General features: G+C 31.0%; 1 protein-coding gene across 1 annotated transcript; it reads left to right on the forward strand.

Moving 5' to 3' along the window:
• The first annotated feature begins 1,008 nt into the window (after positions 1-1,008).
• LOC110992604 (circadian clock-controlled protein daywake) lies at positions 1,009-5,572 on the forward strand. Its single transcript, XM_022258487.2, has 5 exons — positions 1,009-1,204; positions 2,690-2,909; positions 3,991-4,121; positions 4,318-4,473; positions 5,296-5,572. The coding sequence occupies exons 1-5, from the start codon at positions 1,135-1,137 to the stop codon at positions 5,463-5,465; spliced, it is 747 nt and encodes a 248-aa protein (XP_022114179.2). The 5' UTR covers positions 1,009-1,134; the 3' UTR covers positions 5,466-5,572.
• The last annotated feature ends 8,320 nt before the right edge of the window (positions 5,573-13,892 follow it).

Below are 13,892 nucleotides of genomic sequence, written 5' to 3' on the forward strand. Positions count from 1 at the left end.
AAGTAGGAGCGTGTTACAGGGCTAAGAACGCGCGCACAAAACATCTTATGAGGTTTCGTGTTTCGTGTTTCATTATAATTATTCGGAAACAAGGAAAACATGTGTGTGCAGCGAAGCTCAAAGAAATTAAATTTGTGTTAAATATGAATAATGTATTACATATAAGGAAATGTCTTGCGGAGGTTATATTAGATCGCTTTTGAGATTCTTGATGATTTTAACCTTGACATTTTTGGGTGTTTAGTTCAGATATATAAAAATGATATGAAAAATAAACAATCTTTCATAGATGTTTCTCATTATAGTGTTGTTGAAAATTAATATTTGTATAATATGAATTTTACACGCTTTATTCCTCATTACCGCTGTTATTTTACATACAGCTTCTATTGAACTTCTTGTGTCGCGATGGAGAAAAATGATGACAGTGAATTTTTTCGAGGCGCGCGCACACCAACACCTCAATTCGACATCGTAAAGTTAGGTCTAGTTGGCATGGAAATCGATACCTATGTTCAAGTTGTATATTCTAGTATTTTTATATTTAGAACACGTGTTTCGTAACAGTACAATTAAACAGTGTGAATAAATAACTATTATTTTGGCGTTTTTAAATCAATTTCATATACGACGGTAATAGTATTTGCTAATAATTTATTTATTTAAATAAAATATTTTTGATTAATTTTAATATTTATCGTGAATCACTTCTGCATTTCAGTTCTTTTTCTCCATACGCCAAAGAAGTATAACTTACATAAGTACACACACTCTTTTTTTTATTAAATAAAACTTTGAATAATTAAGACAAATTGGTCTATCAATTAAATAATGTGAATGCAAAAATATAGTGTATCCACTTATATCGCTTATACTAAACATACAAGTACGTCTGTAAAATTGAGGTACTAATTTTGAACAAAAAAAAGCGATAACAATTTTGTTAACAAAAGTATATAATACAGAAACAATGTTAATAATTTTTTTAGTAATTAACGATCGGTGGTTTATAACAACCGGTTAACACTGTTCTGGCTGCAATGTCAGATTGAAGGTCCAATAGTCTCTACATAGATATAAAACATTTATTCCTCATTCAAGAACTGTTGGTGAACCCAGGCAGCAAACATTAACATGATTTTACGAACGGATACTGTGATATTTCTCTTATGTTTTCTCTGTTTTGGAGACGCAAGGATTGCACGTAAGTATTTTGGTTTTGATTGTAAAACTATTTAGACATACGAGGTTAATATACCGTAATTTATGAACAAAATATACAAATTGGAAAATTAAAATGAGTGGTAAATTAATTAAATTAATAGTTAATTGTGTAACTTGTCGAACTCAAAACTATGATTTCCGAATGCAATATAAAGCTTTTATTAAGCCTATATTTAATTGGCTTAAAACTGTAATAAATAAAAAATCTGTAAAATATAAATTTTTTAGGTGTGAAGGTAAAAAAATCCCCATAAGTCGCAAATAATTTGATAAAACAATAATATTAGGATATCTATTTAATTATTATGCTTAACGGGAAATGAATTAATTCAAAATACACTTATAGATCAGCTAGTTAGTAGCTTTATTATTTTGTTAATTTATTATTATACATACATATATTGTATATTTTTATGCTGCAATTTAGAATCAATCTATAAACATTTTGTTAACTTGTATACGGCCTATGTAATTTAATATAATGTAAAACGTAAGGTCACGCATTTATTAAGGTCATCATAACCTTATTATCTGGGCATTCAAATACAATTCCCTATATTAATAACGTCGTATGAATATAACATAATACTACTACTATACATCCTAGGTGTTAGAGCGAGTATTCTTAACACTTAGGTCATGCGTTTTAATCCTACCTAGGCTGACGATTAGAGTTAGAATATCCATTTTAGTGTAAGCAATTAACACATCCATACCGTGAAACATTGTAAGGAAACCGGCTTCTCTTATACCAACAAATCTACTTACTTGTAAACGAAAAAGAACGCGTTTGTCCTATGCCGATTGATTAAAGGGACCGAGACTTTATGCAAATGGAATTACTCCGTAAGCTTTCGCTTGGCTCCAATGATAATATTCAATATATTGTTTAGTTTGGAATAATGTTTTGCAGATAATTTTAAAACTGTCTGCTTCATGCTGCGATTTTGAGCCTCAGTTATCATTTTTCAAACCTTCGGAGTATTCAAAAGATTACAGTCTCGAACTAAATTAAAAAGTAAATATTATTCCTACATTGAAGGTTGATCAATTTAACTTTTAAGGTACTTTAATATCATATCACATAATATGCATAAACTTACAGAACCTAATTTTAAAGAATACAATCATGATAGTCATTGTAATTGTTTTTTTATTAATTGGTAACCGTGAGAAAAATCTTCAGATAAATTGAGTATTTGATATGACTAATTACTTGTATGATTAAATATACAAATGGTGATGAATTCATTCAAGAACAATACATTTGAGTATCACATACACATTACAATTTCTCACAAAGTTAATTATACAAAATTATAACAACATTTCCGTTGTTTTAAAATTAGGGTAAAGAAGATTTCATAATGAAATGTTAAATTAACCGTGATTTTTACTATCATAGTAAACAAAAGTCTAAGTACCTTTTATGACAAATTGTTTCGTCAAATTGTTTTTTTTTCAGCTGACTTTATCCACCCGTGCAACGAAACGAGCAGAGAATGCCTTGTGAAGTCAACACAGGAAGCTATTCCCGAATTCGTAAAAGGCCTTCCTGAGCTTGGAGTGCCCTCGTTGGATCCGTTCGTCATTGAGAAATTAGCAATTCCACTAACTGGACTGAAAGTAACTTTTTATCAGGGAAAAGTGACCGGCTTTAGAAACTGCATCGTTGATAATGTAATGTAAGTTTGTAAACATTCTAGTTTTGTTTATTTCCCAAAATACCAAGATACTACATAATTGGAATTGAAACATATACTTAGTAATATGTTTCACTTCCAATTTCACAGATATTAAAAACTTTCATAAGCTAAAGTTTAACTTAAAAATACACATAAGACAGTAATAGCAAACATAATAAATCAAAGCTATTTCAATAATATGGTCTGGAGTATTTGAAACGAAAAACAAAATGATATCACATTTTGTGTGATACAATGACGTCGTCAAACGGAGTGACGTGTCTGTAAGTGAAATTGGGACACAGTGGACCCCCGTGGTCTTCTTAGATCAGAATACGTCTCTGAATACATACATAGGCTTTGTTTCATCAAAATATTACAATCGAATGTCAAGGCAATATAATTCACGAAAAATGTCAAGTAGTATTTATTTTTGTTGTTCGTGATGCTTCTTCATTAATTCATAAAATACCAACAAACACACGTTTTGGTAAATGTCATAGTGATCTAAAATCTCCCCGACACAATATCTCCCTCTCAATTCTAGGTTAATTAATTAAATTAATCTTGAAAGCTTTGGGAAATGTTACCGCATGACTTTAACGTAGATAAATGAATTTAGCTTCCGAAATTTTACTTCTGTTCCATTTTAATAGAAACTACTACATATTTTCTTGATGATTTTTTGTGTCCTTCTTTAACTTTACCCTAAATATTTCTTTATTTTGCTTATTATTTACTAGAGTTGCCTGAAATTGATCGCTAGTTAGCGATAAGGCCAATCGTTGCATGACTTATAAATTTTATGTTAATTATTTTAATTTAATGTAACGTAAGTTTAAACAAACACGTTCACAATACGTATTAATATCGCAGAAACAAAATATAGATTTCATATACATTTGAATAGTGTAATTTAATTAAACTTTCGTAGTTTAATTAAATTAAATTAAATCGTGGTGACAGGCTAGTGAAAAGTCTTAATTTGTATAATATTGTAGGTACTCCATATACAATTCGGTCTAAATGTCTATAATTTTAAATTGCAAAATTTATTTTAATAAAACTGTAAATATTTTAGCTCTGAGTTAGAGAAGCGACACTTTGTTCTGGACTTCCACTGCAATTTAACGATAACAGGACAGTATGACGCAGTCGGGAAGATATTGCTCTTCCCGATAAATGGAGAGGGCGACGCTAAAGTCAAACTGAGTAAGTACCAGTCATGTATTTAGTAATAGCTCTTATCAGAAGTCTAGTTCTTTTAAAAAGATTATCTGGACCAATGCGACCAATATAAGGGTTTATGATCTCGTGATATGAATGAATATTAAGCAGAATCTAACAATAAAATAAAGTCTTTAAACCTAAATAATATGTATTAAAACTAAACTCCAACTTATTTCAGCCAACCTTAGAATGAAGGTTGATATTAATACTAAATACACAAAAGATGCCAAAGGGATTAACCACTTTGCACTGAGGAACTACAAATACACTTTCGACTACGGAGATAAAGTGACTTTCGACTTACAGAATCTATTTAAAGAAAGCAAAGAATTAAGTAAGTACTACCTTTACACATCTTTAACTAGAATAATAATTTCTTTTTGCAAATCAAAAACGTATTGTTTATGTTATAACTAGTTACTGAATCATAGTATATTCTGTTCAAAAGGCATTATTTGCCATTTTAGACAATAATTGTGCCATGTTTGGGGGTTTTGTCGGCACATCGTTAAAATTCGAACGAACACAACAAAAGCACACAAAGTACTTCATATATTTTATTTCTAAATGAATTTAATTAAGTCCTAAACGCTGACGGGGCGGTAATATAATTACAAGGGTGTCGAGGGTAAACGCACCTCTAAAATTAATTATGCGAGTAAACCGCACACCGCATACATAAAAATAATTAACGAAAATCTTAAGTTTCGCCTCCATATTTACATCTAGTGCCGTAAATTTATCTTAAAGCAGCAATTCGTTTAAGATGTCAAGTGTATCCTTAAAAAATAATTAGTTTAGAAAAAACCTTTGTGATACATTCTTAATATTTCGTACGTCCAATCTGGTAGTTTAATATGGAATAGGGATAAACAATCAACGGATGTGGAAGTTTAAATATGTTTCTTATAAACCTTCATGTATTTCGATTAATTTAACAGATTAAATATTCTCGAAAAATGGAATGCCTGCATTTAGTATCTTCAGTATTCGCCTTAATTATGTTGAAATTGTCCACGCTGTAACAAGGGCAAACTTTCAAAACTGCATTTAAAAGGATTTTGTTAAAACAAAATAAACTATATTAATTATGTAATTACATTAATTAAAAAAAGATACTTAACTAATTAAAGCACAATTTTACTTTGTTTTTCAGGTGCCACAGTTTTGAACTTCCTCAACGAAAATTGGAAAACAGTGGCGGAAGAATTTGGAAAACCAATAGTAGACTATGCAGTAGATTTAGCTATAAGAACTATTGAGAAATTCTTCGTCGCTGTGCCGTATGAAGAATTAATCAATGTACCCATACCTCAAAATAAGTAATAGTAATTCGATTGCTTAAAAGATTTTTGTTGTCTTAAGTGCGAAAAATCTTAACTAATGTCACCAATGTGTTAGAGGGTTAGAGTAAATACACTATCGAGATTTATATTATTATAGCTTACGTGATATTATTAAATTATTTTAAACAAAATATTATAATAAAGGTATTCGTGAATAAAATATACAATATAAAGTGTTTGTTATTGGAAATCCGAGGTTGTGTAATTTTTAATAGTCTGTCATCGCGTTCACATAATTAACATTATGGTGTAGAATGTCGCACATAGAAACACTAAAGCATAAACTTTTAAATCTAGTTGAAAAATATTTTTTTTAGCAATTTTTCATTATAATACCATTAAAAATTTTGATAACTGTAACTATGTATATGTCCTCAAAAATCAGAATGCCTCAATTTATGGGCGGAGTTCAGTAAGACAGAGCGCTAGAAAGAATTTAAAGGGACTATGAAGAATATACAGTAATTTTAAAACCGTGTAACTGTTTCCTTTTTGTATAAAATTTATCTATTAGGTATATTAAATAACTTTCTTTTAGAGTTTATTATTTGAAATAAAAAACTTAATTTATTTATGAATGCTAGGAGGCAATGGTTTAGGTACTGAAATGCAAAAATATCAGTGTAAATATTGTAGCGAAACTTAATTCTCGGTCAACAGCTCTCAGCCTGCCTATCGCGGCCAACAACTCAATTTAATCGTACCTACCTCCATTCCTTATTACTTAATCGAATTAAAATATTATATAGTAAGCTTTTTTAAAATTGAATATGGTTACATAACATTAAGCAAACATGAAGTCAAGTAAAATGAGCTTAAGCAGTGGTTGTAAGTATCAACCCTGGTCGAACGAACGCACGTTCGTCTCGGCTGTGTATAATTGGATATCTATATGTGTTTAATTAATTCATTATACTTCTTTACCCGGTAAAGGAACGTGAAGAAACCAACACAATTGCAAGTATTGTAATCCAATACAAGGAATAAGAATTATTCCATAAACAGTACAATAAACAGGATTTCTGAAAATCACCTCCAATCCTATAATTCATCGTTAAGCCATTGTAAGGGAGTTTCGCGTAATATATCTTATATCTATGACAATTTGTCACAGTTGGAAAGGACAGAAGTAACGCCCTTTCGTAGTCTTTGTCAGTCTGGGAACACATTTAAGACATGTACCTTGTACTTCATATGTGGACTTGATCGATAAAGTAAAAGCGTTACTGTTTAATTGAATTTGTAAGCATAAGTAGACAGACTGTTTCGGTAGGTTTAAAATCGTATGTATTTTATGAAACATAGAAGAACAATGGAAATAACTTAAAAAGTAAAGCAAAGTAAAAATCCTATTGTTACCAAAACTACGATCAGAATAAATTTGATTTACGATAGTTGATTCACCTCCAAGTAATAAATAATTACTAAACCTTTGACCTTCTTACTAAAGATAAATTGTTATTATTTTCAGGACTTTATTACGTACTAACAAATTATTACATACCAACTACAGTGCAACTAGATAATAAGCAGTTACAAATTGATAACATAGTTGTTTATTCAGTAGCAAGAAACTGCTAAAGGCTATATTATAAAGGGACAATTAAAATGGCGAAGATAATAATGTCGGGTCAAAAGTCACGGCGTTCAACATTATTAATAAGAATTAATAGTTATTGCGGTTACTCGTACGTGATACGAAATTGAATTGCACAGTTAATTACATGAATATTTGCATATTATTCGCTTTGTGTTATTATTACCTACTTTAGTGCGCATTTAACACTCGTCTGGTGAAGGAAAACATCGCGAGAAAACTGGAATTCCCTATCCCGAAAGTGCTAGAGGCGTGTGTCAGGCACAGAAGGCAGATCGCCTGCTTGTCTATAAAACAAAATAATCACGCTTTTTCAACTGAATTGGTTCATTTAATCCATGTAGCTTATGGATTTAAATTTCTGGAAATAAATACGCTTTGTAAAAGACATAAGTTATTCCCTGACAACATTTACTTTTACCAAGCATAATTAATATCTTCAACAGCCCAATAAGCTTATCAACTCTTAAAAGCCTAGTCTAAATTCAATACCGTATAAAATAATTTTGCAATCAATCTTTGCAAATCTTCATCATTTACTTGAGTAAAATGCATTTAAAACGATTCTGTTATAAATTATGAGAAGTTGGAACGTGACTCACACACTAAAGCTTCATTTAGACGTGTTTATATGACGGAAGTTGTATTTTAAAAGCGTGTATATTGCACTACCGTCACGTCATTATCTCGTACAAGCTATGGAATATTCAGTAAGTATTGAACGAGTGTACAAATAGGAATTTCTAGTACTTTAAACCACTCGATATGTGGAACATATTTTTCGATTTGCAGCCTTGGCTTCGTTTATTTTTAGGTTAGCACAGTTAATGATTTCGCTAAAGTGGAATTGGATTTACAATTAATAGTCAAAAGATACTGGGGTATGGAGGTTGTTTCCTGTTATTATAGATTTTATGTCATGAAATTTTATTTTTCTTATTAAAATAAATGTTTAATTATGTACGATAATATGTACCCCGATTTCATCATATGTGAAATTCATGATGAATTGTATTGTCTTATCTCTCTTTTAAATAAATCTGAATAAACATTGACTTATTCAGATCAATTATTTAGATAAATCTAAGAGCATAATTAAAATTTAAAAAAATATTTAATTTTGTAGCTGTAATATAACTTCTAGTACTGGCGTTATTAAAAACCTATTTAAGGGCGTTTGCAAAAATACATAGATAATAATTAGACACGCAGCGTCTTGTAATTGAATTAAGAAATTAACGTCAACCGGCGTGGGAGTTTTAACTCAATTAGTCACATTATTCAACACAACACTGCACTTCAATCATTAATATCTGATCGACAGTAATTAGTTGAGCGGTTTTTGAATCGTATTGGAGGATATGCTTCATTATTCAGTGTTCCTAATTTCTAATAATGGCATCGACATGTATTGAATCAATGGAGTGTAAAAGCTTGATGCTTTTATACATATTTATTTTTTACATTATTGTGCCGGTTGAGTATGTATGTCGACTTTATTTACTCAATTCATGAGGTACCCACGTTTCAAGCTTTTTCACCATCCCAATTTCCTTCGAAGGGATTAATACAGTTTAATCACCAACACCGCAGCCTGCAGCTAACTCAGACGTAGTTTGCGATGGATCCACTTCTGCAACAGTTTTATATTCTTCATTATTAACTTTGATCTCCGACCGTTCACGGGGCTTGTTCTACAGGTCAGTCAAAATTTCCAGTGGGAAATATTGGAACCAAAAACCCACTGTGTTTTCTTTTGCGACACCGCCGCCATACAAATCATAAATCCTTTGAGCTGTTTGTGCAGCTATGTTCCAACGGTCGAACTCGAACGCATGAAGAACGCGATATTTAGTGTCTTCTCAAAATAGAGAGACGCAAAGAAAGAAGCTCGTGTTTGCTTTTTTTAGAAAAAAAAGCAAGCACGAGCAAATAGCAGTAAAAAATTGAGTTTGGAATTCTTAACTTCTTTTAAATTCCTAACACGATCCCTTAAACGATGTAAAATATACCTCATCACACGACCTGGTAATAGGATATTGCAAATCGGGCAATTCACGCAAGCGATTCCCTTTCAATCAACGTCACCACTTAATGAGACACGAGAACCAATCTGCTTTAACTAGACATTTTTCCAACGATATTTTTCCATACTAATATTGTTCATGTGCATGTAAAGACATATAACGAGTTGCAAATAGTGTTAAGTTATTTGCGCCTGAAGTGACTGTCTAGCAAAGATATTTCTTGACATCAGAAAATCGATTATATGAAGTTTTTTTCAAATCATGATAAAAAATACCAAACACTAAGACGAAAAACAACAGTGATATATTTATTTTGACTATAACAGAAATGGCAATGAGCGGGGCATATAGCGAGATACACAAATTTTAATAACAACTATATCTATGGGAAAGACCAAGAGGGAGAAGAAAAGGGCGCTCCAAATAGGTGAATAAATAGAAGCGGTATCGGATGCGAGCGCACACCGTCACAAAAGACTGACACCCTGAACTTAGCTATAGTCAAAATTTTTGTGATATTTAATTAAACTTAATTTAACTAGATAATGCACTATAATAAACTTTCAATGTAGTAAATTCCTTTTTTCCATTGTTAGTGTCGTCTTTTCTACAAAGGTAGAATAAATGTTTTGAAAATATTTTAATCTTGTTACGCCAAAGAAGTATAACTTCTATCGCGTGTACATAAATACACACACTCTTTTTTGTATTGATTGTAAATCAAACGGGCTTCTAACTTCTTTATCGGCGTTGGAAAAAAAATCACCGTCACATTTTTCGATTAAGCCCCATCTACTTCTTCTCGATGTTTGATTCGAAGAGATTCGAAACCATTAATAACAAAAATATATAATAACGATAACAATGATAGCAATAATTCTATTGCCCCTATTGGAATTCTAATTCTGTAAAAAATATTAATTAATTGCCAAAAAATATATTCCAGAATGTATAATTAATATTTTCATTTAATTTAGAAATTCTGTAATTTAACTTTATTCAATCAAATTCTGTAAAGTTGCATATAGTAGACATTTTTCGAAAAATAAGGTCATAAAGAAGTTTCACTTCCGTGTACACAGTTACTAGTATCTACACGCACACATTTTTATTATTTGAAAACATGACAGCAAGACACCGTTAGCATAAAATTTAATATAGTCTTATATAGTGCAGTTATGAACTTACTGCATACCACTGTATCCATGATTACTTATGTATTCTAATGTTTAAATAAAATAAAGTCAGCGAGCGTTTCCCCGGTGCATACTCGCCGTTACAATCGTCTTTCAACTTACCATTTCTTAATCCTGTTATGTGTAACCGTAAACCTGGTTTGACTGAGATTCAATCAATCTTCCATACATCCTAAGCAATTAACCAGAATATTCAGTTTTCATTTAAAATTTAATAAGACCACGGTGATACCTTGTTAAAGAAGTAATTTTGTAAATTGCTTGTACTATTTTATCAGGCGACGCGTAGTGAAAAATTTTAAATACATATATATTTTTAAAATTATGTAACAAACCCCGATATTTTTTGTACATCTACACTAATATTTTAAAGAGGAAAACTTTGTTTGTTTGTTTGTTTGATTGTAATGAATAGGCTCATAAACTACTGGACCGATTTTAAAAATTCTTTCACCATTCGAAAGCTACACGAGTAATATAGGCTATATAATAATTTTGAACAAAAATAGGGTTCCGTAAGATATTAGGGTTTTTCGGACACAAGGTGTAAAAAATCAACCAAAAAAGTTACTTATTTTGCGTACCCTGCCTAAACTATTAAAGATAGAACCATAAAATGTTCGAAGTAATTGTAGATGTTATAAATATCTACAAAAAAGTCCGCGACACACTATACCTATCTATATCGAGTGAGGTACAATAAGCATAAATGATATACATGGCAAAACGTCGTTTGCCAGTTCAGCTAGTATAATATAACAGGAGAAAAATAATCAAAATAGAGATAGATGGAGATCGTTTGAGGAGGTCTATACTCAACTAGTCAATGGATAAATGTGGCAAGAAATAAATGAGGTTTAATTATTATTATGTATCTAACAAAAACACTATTTTATCTATAAATACCTGACAAGTCAGAAAATTTTAAAAGATACCTTAGGCACATCGGAAGAATTACTTTGTAAAGTTTAAATTTAAAAATGGAACGAATTTAATTGCCGCGTCTTAGCGAAATATTATCTTAGAACTCAGCAGGAGCTTATAACATTTCACTTACATCGCAGCTATATGGTACTAGAGCGCCGCCACCGCCTGAAGTCTTAGACAACTCTAATTAAGTTTCCTGCCAATGTTTAACTTTCTTATTAGATCTTATGTGTACTAACACAAATTTTGCTTTTTTGTAGACTTGCAAAACAGTACAGTGAATAAATTTTACTTTCTCTTATAACGCTCCAATGGCTGGACATACTAAAAATTACAATTAAATAATATTAGTCATTAATTAATAATAGTTATATGGTACTTAAAGCAGTTAGCCTAGTACTTAATCTTAACACTAAAGTTTCGAACCCTGAATCTAGAATTCCTTAGAGATAATATAAATAAATTTATAGTATTCTCTAAAAATTATAACCGTTTTTTCTTTAATTTACGATTGCAACCATGTATATTTAAATACAGCGAGTTATGAAATTGTTTCTCGTACGACATAATGCGAAAAAGATGTGAAGTAATCATCTCCGCAAAGTTCTTGCAAAACAAAACTTTTGCCTCTTCAAATGCGGAAAATTGCTACAACTTTTTTTAATAGCTGTACATCCCTTGATGTATTCTAATTCTGACTGTGACAAAGTTTTCCTTCAAATGCTTTTTATTAATATGACCGCAGTATTATGGACGCTTTTATGACTTTTATGACTAGTTTTATTGAATTAAAGCTAAATATATAACAAATGTTTTATGTTTGCTGTATGATCATGTTATTAAATTAATCTAAGCGTACCAATTCTTAAAAGGCCGGCAACGCACTCGCGAGCCCTCTGGCATTGAGAGTGTCCATGGGCGGCAGTATGACTTAACATCAGGTGAGCCTCCTGCCCGTTTGCCCCCTGTTCTATAAAAAAAAATCTGCGCTGACTGTACGCCGATGGTACAATGTTTTAAGTGAAAAACATGAAAATCAGTCATGTTGGAAGATTACAAAGACCAATCCTGGTTAGTAACTTAAAATTTATTTTTTCTACTTTTAGTAGTAGTAGTAAAAAAATATAAAAATAATTTATTCTTCTAATAATATAAGTAGTTTAAAGTAATACAATTGATACACATCCTTAGGAACTAATTCGTTTATAAGTTCATGTGAATCCTTAAATACTTTAAGAAAATTGGAAAAGAAGAATGATAACAGATGCTTTGTTTATTAAAAACCACATGACACCAATCCGCTTATTATTATGGGATCATGCTGCTGATGTCGAAACTCTATTCATCCTGCAGAAGAGAGCTATTCGTAATTCAAATAAATTAATATACTTAATAACCTTTCCCTCGCAATATATTTATGAAAATATTATGTATGTATACAAAAATTGTGATAAGTTCACCAGATTAGAACATACGGACAATGTTAATACTCGGGACAAACACAGTGAATTTGTAATTTAATTTAATTTAATTTTAATTACAGGCTGTAATTTCCCCGTACTAGACTATCTAAAGTTAGTATTTCTTTTGTGGAAAAAGGGATACTTTTCTTTAATAAAATCCCAGAAGCTCTTTTATCTGCATTTAATACATTTAAGAAGTGTATTAAAGAAAAGCTGTCTAAATAGGCTTACTATTAAGTTAGCGAATATCTAGTTGATAAAAGGCTCTGGGACTAGTACTAGGCAGGCTGCTTCTAATTATTTTGCGATATTTGTTTTAAAGTAAGTGTTGTTTTATGATTTGCTATTTTAAAAGAGTACGGAGAGTTTTTAACGTCGGCTTTTTCTCTTGGCCTACACCCGCTGTCTTCCTTGCCGATGAGTAGCCGATGCCTGCGATACAAATTTAATGACGTGGAATAAGTGATACCTGTATCTTATATTCCATAATAAACATATTTTATTTTATTTAAATGCGGCACTAAAGACCTATTAATTATAAATGAAATGAAATTCAAATCAATTCTGTCACATTTCGGACGTTCAAGGAAATTGCCTGTAAATCACTGGTCATTTCGAAGTTATGACTTAATTACATTCAAACGGCAATCTGAATTTAGTGATGCATAAATTGCAGGAACTTCCTAATACCTCTTCGTTTGGGAACAGATTACTTCGATAACTAATATAGGCCGGATATTAGCACTTAGAGTTTGTGACATAGGAATTCTAAATGTTTAGCTTGAATAAAATCATACAATTATAAAGTCAATCCGGTAGTGCAAGTGTCAAAGAAACATATATGCGTAATTGTTAATTGCTAATTTTATGTTGCAGACTTAAGGCTGACTATTCTCCATCAATTATCTCTAAAAGGTGTCGTTTAAAACGGCTAAAAGCTCCGGCTACCTGAGAAGATGGGCCGCGCCCTAGTTATCACGGTAATTAATAGAAATATGACTACACAGGGTCGGAATATCAATTATTATAGAACGCAACTTTAATCACAAAATTTTAAAAATTAAATTAGCTTCAAAATTCAAATAAAGAACCAAGCAAACGCATATAGATTGTTTATATTATGATATTTCGTTTACCTCTTATACCTCTTACATGTCTTAGACCCAAATAGTCGACGACGTGTGTCAGGCACTGGAG

The sequence above is a fragment of the Pieris rapae genome, chromosome 9, assembly GCF_905147795.1.
Source record: "Pieris rapae chromosome 9, ilPieRapa1.1, whole genome shotgun sequence".
NCBI classification, from domain to species: domain Eukaryota; kingdom Metazoa; phylum Arthropoda; class Insecta; order Lepidoptera; family Pieridae; genus Pieris; species Pieris rapae.